The sequence below is a fragment of the Larimichthys crocea genome, chromosome XIII (assembly GCF_000972845.2).
Source record: "Larimichthys crocea isolate SSNF chromosome XIII, L_crocea_2.0, whole genome shotgun sequence".
Lineage (NCBI taxonomy): Eukaryota > Metazoa > Chordata > Actinopteri > Sciaenidae > Larimichthys > Larimichthys crocea.
Window position 1 is genome coordinate 38,192,896 of NC_040023.1, and position 12,626 is coordinate 38,205,521.

Genomic DNA, 12,626 nt, shown 5'->3' on the forward strand with positions numbered 1-12,626 from the left:
TGAGATGAGATGAGATGAGATGAGATGAGATGAGATGAGATGAGAAGATCGATCTCAATCTCATGTCCGTGTGTTAAGTAGAGAGATGGACTCAGGATGTGATTAGCTCATCTTAGCATAGCATACAAACTGGAGGAAGGAGCCTAAAGCTATCCAGCTTTAGAGCAGGTTCACATTCAGTCAGTGGAAACAGGTTTTGGTCTCTGTAGAGGCCCAGAGTGATCAAACCTGACAAGACTGACACAGGAAAGCTACACACATGTTGCAGCTGTTTTTTTAAAGGAATAATTCCAGTATGCTAAATTCTTGTGTGATGTTTAACAGTCATCTCCAAGGCGCCATGAGTGTTGCCCAAGAGATACACTGTCCCCAGTTTGAGTCCGTGCTGCAGGCTTTGGATACAGATTAGCCATGCTGTATGTAAATGAAATTTAATGTTGGTTTTGGTCTTTTTAGCTGACCATAAGTAGAATATAGATCACCAGACTTATTACAGTCACGAACAGCACTGCTTATAACTTCAGCTGCTATTAGAAGTATTTGAATCGCAGGTGAGCAGTGTAAAAACTTAGAACAAAACCTAACAACAAAAACACTCTGCTGCCTTTGCTCATCTTCTCACCCACTTCACGTGCTACGTGGATAATAACTGATCTGATAAAGACTGTAGTGAGAAACTGAGAAATTCAGCTAAGCATAGTCTGTGATGTCATTTCCATTAGGCGGTACGTTAATCTACATTTTAAATAGGATACAGCTCAACGCACATTTGGGAAGTGACAGCGATAGGGATAACTAAAAGCTCCAATCTTTAACTCCCTAACTCCCCTTACTAAACAACACCTATAGAGTGGAGAGGCTCTGCTCTTTGTGATTGGTTATTACAACCATTGTAGTTCCAGTGCAGCCTCCATTACATGACTGCACAGGAACAAAGCCACAGGCCCCATCAACAGATTCGAAATCACAACTCAGGCATCTCACCAGTAAGTAACACAGTCAGCGGGAGCCAAGCAACACCTCACTCTGCTCTCTGAGAATAATCCTAAATTATTCATGTGAATCTCAATGAGGCTGCTGTCAGCAGGAAAAACAGCAGAAAAAACACATATTACTTATGTAAATCTTCAGCGGCAAAAGGTACGAGTGGTGTTACATAACACATGTAGTCTCAACTGTCACCTTCCTGCATGCTGGAACATCCCAGCACCCCCACCAACACCAGCACCAGCACCACATGGCCTCATTCACTCCATCATCTTTTGTTTCTACCCGTTATCAAAGCAGGACAAACATCACTGAGTGAGAGTTCACTGTGAGAGAGGAGAGGAACAGAGCGGACTCCCAATGTCCCACATTGTGTCAGGGTCAGTCATTAGGCTTAGAGTGTCAGGACAATATTAACAGCAGGGTAATAAAACATTTTATGGTTTGAACTGTAGTTAAGGTTGATGTAAAGCAGCTCAAACTGTTTAATTAAGGTTTAAATCTAGGTTACTAAGGTTTAATCGTTATGAAGCCAAACCTTGATAATTGGTGTAAGATGTGTTGTATTATAATCTTCAGACATGTTTTCATGAGCGGCCTACTTTAACTGAAAAAAAAAAATAAATAGAGTCTGGTTAATAATGGAAATAAGCAGACTGTTGCTGTGTTCATTAATGACACAGTTCAACCTGAAAACCCTAACCCTAACCTAACCTGAAAACCAGACCTCCTCTCTGGACAAGATACACAGACCCTGTCATGTTATACTGATATTATATGAGAAAAGAAAACATGTGTACCTGTATGAAATGATGAGTTTATAATTTACTCATGTTAAGTTGGAGAAAATCCTAAAATACAAAAAAACTTAGGAGCAAGGATCAAAAGAATGTTCAGTATGTTGAGCTGACTGGAAAGTCACATTTCCAGCTGGATAGTGCTTTCACTTTTCAGGAATAGTTCAGGTTTTTCAAAGTAGGGTTGCATGAGGTTCAGTTTCTGTTTCCTACAGTAAACAATGGTCAGACACCATGCACAGCACAGTTGGGCTTTGGCATAGGAATACAAGTTTTACAGCTCCAAGGAAGTTCTATAGTTGAGGCAGTGTGATGCAAGGTGCAAGGTAAGTGGGCTGTCAATCAGGTAAAGCCATGAGAATCGGCTCACTGCAGTGTGCACTTCAACACACATTTTTATGTGGCCCAAACCTGTTTTTCTGCTGACTCTGTCCACAGCAGGGCTTTGCTCTACTTCCACGCCATGACTTGCTCCAAACTGGTAACATACTGACCATCATTTACTGTACACACTGACACACTGACTATGGATAAGTACTTCATGCAACCCCCATCCAAACTATCCCTACAAATAAGCCTGATTGTGGTGGACACGTTCATTTGTTCTCACTTGACAGAGCAACTGAAGGTAAACATGATTATAATCTGATGCCAGTGCATCTGAGGATAGATATTATATATAATATGATACATAGTATATGATATGTAGGTATAATTTGACGGATAAAGTTCTGATAAACTCTGATGACATCCACAATAAACAGCTATTTTTAGTTTTAATTAGCCCCTGTTTTTCAGGCACATTATTGCTGGCTTGGCACATACCGCTGCTGGTCTTTGTGTCAGCACATACCGAAACTAAGAGATTTCACTTCCCATTCTTTTCTGTGAGAAACATTTCATTTCTTCTCTTCAGGTTCACTCTGATTGAAATATTGTTTCTTCATAATCTAGTTTATAGAAGTGTATGTTGAAACAACACAGGCAACACAGAAGGAAGGATGCTGCTGGTGTGTGATGTATAGAGGGTGTATGAGGTGCCCCCATGGCTTATGGATTAAGATGTTAATCATTAACTATCACGCCTTTTTTCACTCCAGCTGAGGACCTCTGGTGCATTTCTCTCCCTCGTTTCCTGTTTCCTCTCCACTATTGCTACCTAATAAAAACATACACCTCCTTAAATATAAAATATAAATATAGTTGTTAGCGAGCTAGCCACAATTTATGCTATAATACTGCCTTCATTATTTTCTGTCTTTCTTACTTTTCAGCACACCACGCTGTTAAATGTTGCCAGGCAGCGTCTGGTTTAACTGCACCTCATATCATTACTGTGAGCACTTTGTTTTGGTGGCTGCTCTGTGGACTGATAAAAACCCCAAAACTGTGTTGCAGATAACCAGTAAGAATTCAAATCTGAACACACTAAACCTCTAATGACTTATAGACCAGTGGCTCCCAAACCTTTGGGTTTATGGCTGTGCAGCAGATTTTTATATTTTCTTTTTATAACTAATCATTGTGCAGTCCTGCAGCTTTATCATGTGACCCCACAGGGAGTCCAAACCTCAGTACTAAAACATTACAATGCGACTCCACTCCAAGGTCACACTGCTGCATGTTCCTTGTTATGTCTTCCACTTAAAAAAAACCTCTTCTGTTTTTCACCCACGCCCTTGTAGTGTGTACTGTTTTGTGACCAGCATGACCATACATACTGTACCTTCACATTGTCTGGATGGAGACCCCCTGGGTGTCTGTCCATGTACTGACACAGGTCTGTGTGCTGAAAGAATGAAAGCAAAAGAGTGCAGTGTTAATATGACGACATGAGAAAGTCTTTTTTCTATGAAGAACACATCTAGAAATGAAAATACACTTTATATACAATACACTTTACAATGAAACATTGTGAAACATGAATTATAGATATATCAAAATGTACTTCACTTTACTCCGTACATATAATGATGAACTTATAACTAGGGTTGCAAAGGGAATACATTTCAGAAAAATTTCCATGGCAAGTTAAGCTGTGGAATTTTGTAAATATTCCAAATCAGAAACTCCATGGGACTTATGGAAATCTATGGGAATGAACTGTAAATTGGGGATAATTTAATCTGTATCATATCCAAACATAAATATAAACATTTTGATTTGTCATAAGCAGACATGCAAAACATTTCAACAGATTTATTTGCAAGTAGATAAAGTAAGTAGTAGTACTTTATCAAGTTTGAATTATTTTATTGAACAATATAATGTAGTACACAAACTCAAATGTGTGGCTATGTGCTCTGGGCTCTAAAGTGTGGTCCAGGTACAGAAATCACCTGTGAAGGTTTACTCTTATTCCCATAAATTCCTGTTAATTCCCATGGACAGTTTCCCACTTTGAAAATTCACGGAATTTTGAAACCCTACTTATAACACTGCATGGACTGTTATAGCACACTATGGCTTCTTAATACAGCTGATTGTTGAAGTCATCATAGTCTCATCAGTCAACCTCTAGTTTATAACTAGTCAAGAGCAACAATTTGACACTTGAAGTTATAATTCATTATAAGTCACATTCATAATGTGTTGTGACTGTTGATACAGTGCATCTGAAAGCATTATGTGTTTTTATAAGTGTAGTCATAAAGCATTATATTTCATTATGAATGCCCCCATAATGCATTATAGATGTGGACTTAAAGCAAGTGCTACCTAAGTTATGGATAAGAGTAGGACGTCATTGGTTGGATGTCGATAGTCCATAATTGGGCATCTCTAAATGTTAGTGGTGAGATATTCACAAACACAAAAATAAACCACTCTTTGGTTTCTTCATGTCCTTCCTAACATGAAGAAACCTGGTCTATGTTCTATCAGTGTGTACCGTACGAGGCGTGACATGATTTGTTTTAAAGCCTGGTAGATGTCTTCTCTATCTGAGAGCCAACATGGACTGACTCATATGACATGCAGTGTCACGTTGGCCTGCCCTTCACCTCTGTGTTTTGTTAGCACATCGAGGATGGAGGATGCAGCGGCTCGGAAACCACACTAATATTTACAATCTCAACAATCTCCCACCACTGCCCACACTAGCAGAGCTTCACTTCTGAATAATTCATACAAAATGCTGCAACATGGACATGCCTGTCCATCTCACACTTCCTGCTCCATCTCTCAGTAACACATTTCATTGTTTCCTCCACCCCCCTCAGTCGTATGCCCCCTCTCTCTCTATGCATGTCACCCTCTACCTGTCAATCATCATTAGGCTTTGAAAAGAGGACAATGAACTGATTTTTTTCTGGCTGAAAAAAGCTCTCTGTATGTAAAACAGAACACGGGATGATGGATCAACACAAAAACCAAGCGGTCGTCCAACATGTCGGCATGGCCTGAAATTTAACATTTTATTCACATTAAACCATTAGCCACCAGTTAAGATTAAGGACTGTGTTGCATCACAATTGATCATTAATTCAAATGTGTGATTGACCAGTGAGGACTTAAGTGGAGAGTTAACTGACTTCTGTGTTTAAACTCCAAAGCCAAACTGATCTCTGCTCTCATTCTTTATTCAAACATGACCTGCTGAGCTCCACTCACCTCTCACCACACATCCTTCAAAAGCTGAACACTTGACATGTGTTCTATCGCACCAACAGGGGGCATCGTGCTGTTTTCAGTCTCATTAAATGCACAAGTGATGGAAAGCTGAGTAAGCGTGTTCTGCTTGAGAGATTCGGCTTCGTTCAGCATTTTAAGATCCAACATTGACCTGAATATCAATGTGTGACCATCAGAGTTGTCAGACGGTACATCTGCAGAGGATTTGGACTGTTCTGAAGATTGTAGTTTCAGTTTGAGGGCTGAGGTGAAAAATGTTTCTTCTAATAGTACAATATTTATTATATGGGAGCTGAGCTGAACAGTATTAACCAGGAAAGACGTCCTGATTAGATTTTTCTGCCCTGAAGGGCTGAACAATCATTCAGCATTATTGTTTGGACTTCCAGTGGTTTGGACAGGATTTGGAGAGACTCTCTTCATTTCAAGAGAAAAACTAAAGGAAAGGTTAACATGCAGTTTCCACAACAACGGCACTTTGAAGGGATTGCGACATTTGTAAAAATGTTGAGCCGCTTTTTCATGCTGCGTTTCACTTGCCAGAACACTGTGGACTAGTTTCTAGTGCCATAAACACAGACTATAGATAAAAATGAATGCAGGGATTGTGATGTCGTCCAAATGGAATCTTCGATAAGACTCTGGAGGCAAGAATCTGTACATATGTCCAGAGTGACAAGGCTCACATGACTGATGGAGACGACTTAAGATGCAGGATTTTAAGCTCTTAGACTGTTGGTTATTAGTTTACTTAGCTAATGATATACGTAGTGCTTAGACCAATGGGAGCTGCGGTGGTTGGTGATCGATTTTTTTTTAACATAAATAAGGACTGAGTTTTATTAGTGCTGTATCAAATCTAAATCTTGCATCAAATCCAACAGGGTTGAAATTTGTTTTCAAGGATATATCAGTTGGGTTTTGGAAGCCACTGAGTTAATAGAGGACAATGAGCTGCCAGACCCAGAGCCCAAAATGAAATAGTTTTAAATATCTGATCTCCTTATAATGGACATCAATTAGTGCCAGTGCTGACTTTGCAGACAGGCAAAGTACATCACTAACCATAAGTATTAACCTGACTGCCAGAAAGTTTGTTACATAGAACCATCTGGGAAGTTGTTGTTGGAAACTGTTTATTAAAGGGCATCTGTCTATCAGGGGCAAACTTCAACCAATCAGATCAATGAACCATATAAGATATGGCTATATGGTTCCTGTTCAGTAACAAACTCAGCCAGTCAGGAGAAAAGTGAAAATGTGTTTTCCATCAAGAAAAGCATTCTTTGCTCTTTCAGTGAAGAAATACTCTTTATCAACAGATGTTGCATATTTGTAAAACCTTCCTCAGGCTAAAGGGGAGAAAAACAATAAAAAAATCTGTGATGATCACAATTTCAAGTCCATAGCCTTTGGGGCGGGGCCAGTGATAAAAAAACTACTGAGTATATTCAGTGAGCCATATAACCAGGAGGTAAACCCGGACACTCTTTTGGTGTGTTTGAGCAAAGGTGAGGTGAGCGGTGAGCAATGCTAATTGGATTGAACAGGCACCATCTTTGGGTCTGGTATCCATTTCTATAAAACATCCATGACACAAGTTCATACCATGAAGCCTGGCAAGATCAGTCAGCTGCCTAACAAAGTTACATAAATACATCAATAGGAAATCCTTTGCGACTGGACAGTTGCGGAAACGCACTAAAACAGTGACCTTCCAATAAAATGGCCGCCTGGCTCCCTGCTCTAGGCACAGACAGATCAGCCTCTGATGCTTCTGGCTGCCATCCTATGGCACTGAGCAAAGAGTGGAAAAAGCCCGGGCTGCTTTAACATTCTTCAAGTGCCCTATAAACAAGAGCATGCCAATCAAAATATCCACAGCTCATGTTTCTGTGGGCAGAGTATTAAAAACTGAAACTCAAGTCAGCGAGCAGACACTGAGGTCAAATCAATCAAACAAAAGACGCTGACCCCTGCGCCCTTTTAAACCTGTGGTTTCTTTTCCTTTTGAACAAACACTAAAAACAGATTCTCAACCTAATTTCAGAGCTCTATGGTCTGCCCATAAAGGGTCCAAGTGGGTGATCTCAGCATGGCGGTGTGCAGCCTCACCACATATTCGAAGACCAGAGTCAGGGTTTCCTTGGTGTGGATGATGTCATGGAGGAGCACGATGTTGGCATGTTTCAGGCCTTTCAGAAGAGATGCTGCAGAGGAAGAACAGACAGAGACGGAGAGTTAATGGGAAGCAAATACTGAGACACCAGAGGAATTGCCATGATCTATGCGTTCATTAGCTGCATCATTAGAATGCTACGTGGGCCCTCTATAAGCCGCACTACATACATGCAGGGAATTAAGAAAAGATTAAAAGAGTAAAGAAAAATACAGGGTGGATTTACTTCTGAAGGTTCTCACACTCATTTGTCAACACGTTTATGATGTAACACACATTGCTAATAAGTGGAGCAGTGAGATGATGTGTTGGGGAGAACACATTGCCCATTACTTCGCTGGCAAAGCTTCTCGCAGCCTTACTGAGAATGTTGGGTGTGATCAGCACATTCTGGGACAGATCTGTAAAGACTTTCACATGCGAACTGCTTCAAGTACAATCTGGGAGGTTTGTGCAAATAGCAATAAATAAAAAGAATAGGTGCATTGGACTGAGTTGGGGCTTAAAAGCAAAGACTTCTGACCTGGTAAAATATTTAAAGAACATTAATAATAGTAAAAAACAGTCTCAGACAGACTTTGCATTCCTTGAATATTTTATTATCAGTTATACTTTTACCTCACCAAAACCAAAAACATCAGCTTTGAAAGAAAAATGTCCAAATACACTTTTATTGTAATGATCTGCTTTCAGACAGGCGATTCACCAGAGCTGTAGACGTGAAATCAAGTCAGACTTATGTCACAGAATTGTCTGCATTTCTTTTGAGTCGGACGTTTATTTGAACATCTCCTGGAGACTCATGCTGCTTGTTTTGAGTCAGACAGGAGGTGGCAACTGCAAAGTTAGCATGGCTTGTCATCAGAAGATCCTCTTAAGAAGAGTTTGAATGGAGAATGATCAAATGTCTGCTTGTTTTATTGGTCAGAAATCAGACCTGTATGTAGATTATGATATTAAGATTATGGTGCCATAGGAAGCAATACACCACCTCTGAGAACTCATGAGGAAGCAAATACAAACAAAATGGAGACTGAAGACAACAAAGCTTTAACTGTTTTAATATCTGTCATCAGTAGTAGGCTAGCCTCAATGTCTTTATCATTGCTTGGCAGTACGTCCGCTGCTTCGCCTCCCTCTCTGTCTCCTTGTACGCTTGTCTCTAATTGGCTGTTGTGGTCCTGTTTGGAAAGTACTCATGTAATCATCCAGAATTGAATGCCTAAATATCAAACATAATAATCAGGGCATCCTCAACGAGTCTGTGTGCAGGTCAGAGCACTTCAAACTGGATCTGTTTGCATTACCAGATAATCTAAGCCAAACATCAATACCAAGCATTGACCAGATTTCTCCAACAATTATTGGTTATTTTTGGTGAATCTGAGGTAAATAGACCCAAAACTTCTGAAGTCTGATCCCATCTTAAGTTCACTTAAGATCCTTCAGTCCTAGTTGATTACTGGTGGTAATGGCAAGTGTGTTTTAATAATATATGGTCCTTGAGTTTGGTTTGAAATGACACTGGGGGCAGCAAACAGCCCTCCTCTGTTACAGATCAAACAGTATGTGTCAGTTTACAACAGCCAAACACACCAGGCCAAGAGAATCTGCCACGTTCTGTTTAAAGACATAAAAAAAATAGTAAAAACACTGAACTCATCATGGTATTTTATCATCCATTTTACACAAAATGCATGCATGGAGCAGCTCTTGTCTCTGTATAATGTTATTAAATCGTGTTGAGGTTTTACTGTGGTTTTGGAATGTCATGGACATTTTATTTCAGGATCACAACACTGACTTTTTAGAAATGTCTACACTTTTTTGCCCACAGTGGTATTCACAACTAGTAGACCTAGACAGGAAAAAAACATTTTAGAAAGAAGTTTTCAGAGCTGTGATTATACTCCAGCAACAAACTGCAAAGCTTCCGCCGATAATCAGAGAAATAAATTTGCAGGCAAACAAACAGCTGCCAGAAAAAGTGTCGGAGCCACAGTCAGGGAATGGTTTCATTAGCACAGAATGTGAGCGCAGCATAACAAACGCAGTTTTTATTATGAGACATAAATGGGATTTTCAGGCGGTTGCCAATGGGAATAAATCAGCAAAACGCAAAGTTCTTCTCCAAGGGCACAGGGGAGCTTTTGACGGACAAATCCTCAGAGAGCTGGTGAGTGATAGTCTCATGAATACATTCATTCTGTGTGAGGACCTAAAGGTTGTTAAAAAAAAATTATAAATCAGATAAGGCAGGACTGTCAGTAAGCAGGAGGTTAGTACTATAGATACCTCAAAGATCCTGTCACCGTTTGAAGATCCACCCCGCTCCCTCGCACACATACATCCACCTCATCTTGAGTAATGAGCAGGAGTGTGTGCAGTTTTAATAAGCATGGACACACACATACACACACTCAACACTCGTCTCCTCCGGATAGATTACTTTATTCAGCAGCGGCCTGTAATGCTGCTCACATATCAGTGCTGGAAGCTTCCTGCTCAGTAATTGCTGAATTAGTTCGTGTGTGTGTGTGTGTGTGTGTGTGTGTGTGTGTGTGTGTGTGGATGGCTCTCACTCTCAGGCCTGGATCATACACAGATCAAACGGACACCATCATTTTCTCATCTAAATTCAAAAGCCAGTTGTGTTTTGAGGTGAGTGTTTCAGTAAACTGAAGAGCTGTGAGTGCCTCACATTCACAACTGACAGGGCAAACAGAGCGAAGACACACTGTGCTGCTGGTCGACACCTCACAGGATGTCAGATATATGAACACCAAAAAAAATTAAGTTATGTATAAGTTTGATCCACTATGGGCACAATATTAGCTTTATAAGTAATGTTTACTACAAAAACATCCTTCTTGAGTATTTTTGTCTATTCTTCGTCCCTAAATTTATTACCAGGAACATTTTGATGGATTTTGATTCCTTCAAAAATTCTTCTAAGTCCTTCAAACACGCTGATGTGTACTGAGAAGAGATGTGAGTAAACTCACTGCTATGACAGACTGTTTGACTTGTTTTAAGAGGTTTAAGTAAAAGACGGAAAATGCTGGATGTGCGTGTTTGAATATTTCTTATTTACATTCATTTCAAATCATCCATTAAACACTGAACATGTGCTGAACACTGAAAGTATATTTGAAAAAAAAAACAAACTTTAATCACTTTTAATATTACTGATGTTCAATCAGAACAAAGTCTGCACATGTACACTGAGACTACTTAGAATCCAAACTGTCTGAACAGTTTGATTGATGGCAGGAGCTGATATTCTTCAAATGAAACATGATCTGATATTACCATCAACCCTGTACAGTCACAGGTCCAGTGTGTCAGATTTACAGAATATGAAGAATCATTTGTGACAAAGTGGGTGAGACCATTTGTCCCATGTATCAATACCATCTTTAGTTTAACCATGCTTGTTTGTTTCCATCAGTAATCATCATTTTACAGATACAGACTATCCTGGGTGTGTTTGTTTTGTATTATGTTTGGTTATATTTCATAGTTCAACAGCTTTGGCTAAAATAAACTCTATAGTTTATAGTTATTTATAGTTATAGTTATTTCTTGTCATAAGTTAAATGAGCATTTAGTTTTGTTACTTACCATACTCACCATGTGGTCAGAGACAAATGCTGCAACCTTTTTCTGTATTTATACTCTGGCTGACATGATTGGGGGAGGTCACTGGACTAGTCCAAGTAAGTGGTTTTAGGGTGAATTAGTCCTGATGGTAAAACAGGTAATAGTGTTTTTACTGTAATCTGTGTGATTATAACTTTGCAAACTTCTTGTAAAATTAGGAGCCAGTGGAGTCACCTCCACCAGTGGTACAGCCAGAGAGGTAAGGTGGAGAGGCTAATTAAGCAGTTGCTTTTTGTCTGTCAGGGAGTCCAGAGAGAGCACAGAGAATGAACATAGTGCTGATCAGGTGTAGTGGAGTACATGTGATATTAGTTGTAATTTATGTTACTAAGTTGAGTTTTATTGAGTTCAGCTGAGCTAAGTATTCAGTTATCTTTTTTGTACTGTATATTTTTTGCTGCACGTGACTTTGTGGTGATTTTGAATGAACTGCCTTGAATATGCCTCCTACTTATGCTACTCTGGTCAGGCTTACCAACATCATTATGTTTGTGATTATGTGATGAGACTTTTATATCCATGGGTCCTCCCCAACAGAGGCTGCCATGTTGAACCACCATGTGTCTACGGCAGCCCAGAACAGACAAACTAAACACTGGACCTACAGAGGGTCTTTTACATTTTTCTAGAGTTTCATAGCCACCATAGTATCTCCTACATACTTGGAAGGATAGGGTGAGGTGAAGGGTATTCAATTGGTTGCAATCTGCATCCTGACCACTAAATGCCACTATCCTACACACTGGAGCTTTTAGCCAAATCATAACTTCATTTATTGTTCTTCTTAAGCATGAGCTACTTTTGAGGGTCTAACCAATGTGCGGTGCTGAATGTTTGAGCGGCAACATTTCATCAAATGGTTTCTTGAATCCAAAAGGCAACCCCTTTTCCAAAGAACCAAATAATTTCACTCCAGTTTATTTGTATTCCAGTAATATAGAGCAGACTAACAGTCTCTTTCTGAGCCTCTTACTGTACCTTCTCTTATGGCGGTGAAGGGCGTTCCTTCCTCCTCCTGCAGACGAATCACCTTCAGAGCCACCAGTTTCCCATTCACCCTGGCAACGACACACAGGACAGACAAAGTGTAATAATCCTGTGTTTTTGTTTTTTTCTTCTTTGGTGACATGAAAAAAAGAATCTATTAAAATCAGCGAGGCTGGAGAACAGCAAGGATTGTTAAGTCAATGAAATGCAATTTAGCAGCAGTGGAGTGAGACCTGAGGACAAGGCCACCGAGTTACAACTGAATGAAGCTCACCAATCAAAGATGCTGTGGTGAAGGGCAACGCACGCTAACATCATTACTGAGAAGATTAGAGTCTGTGGAGTTTGGTGCATTTACAGTGTGTGAACTTGTCATTTTA

At 39.9% G+C, this 12,626-nt stretch overlaps 1 protein-coding gene across 3 annotated transcripts in view; it reads right to left on the reverse strand.

The window, feature by feature from the left end:
• cdk14 (cyclin dependent kinase 14) overlaps positions 1-12,626 on the reverse strand; it is a 194,931-nt gene that overhangs the window by 114,647 nt on the left and 67,658 nt on the right. For all 3 annotated transcript variants that reach the window (XM_019279270.2, XM_019279271.2, XM_010739115.3), the window contains 3 exons: positions 12,238-12,317; positions 7,533-7,627; positions 3,511-3,573 (listed from right to left, as the gene is read on the reverse strand). In XM_019279270.2, the coding sequence (XP_019134815.1) occupies positions 3,511-3,573; positions 7,533-7,627; positions 12,238-12,317 (238 nt within the window). The remainder of the gene's footprint in view (positions 1-3,510; positions 3,574-7,532; positions 7,628-12,237; positions 12,318-12,626) is intronic.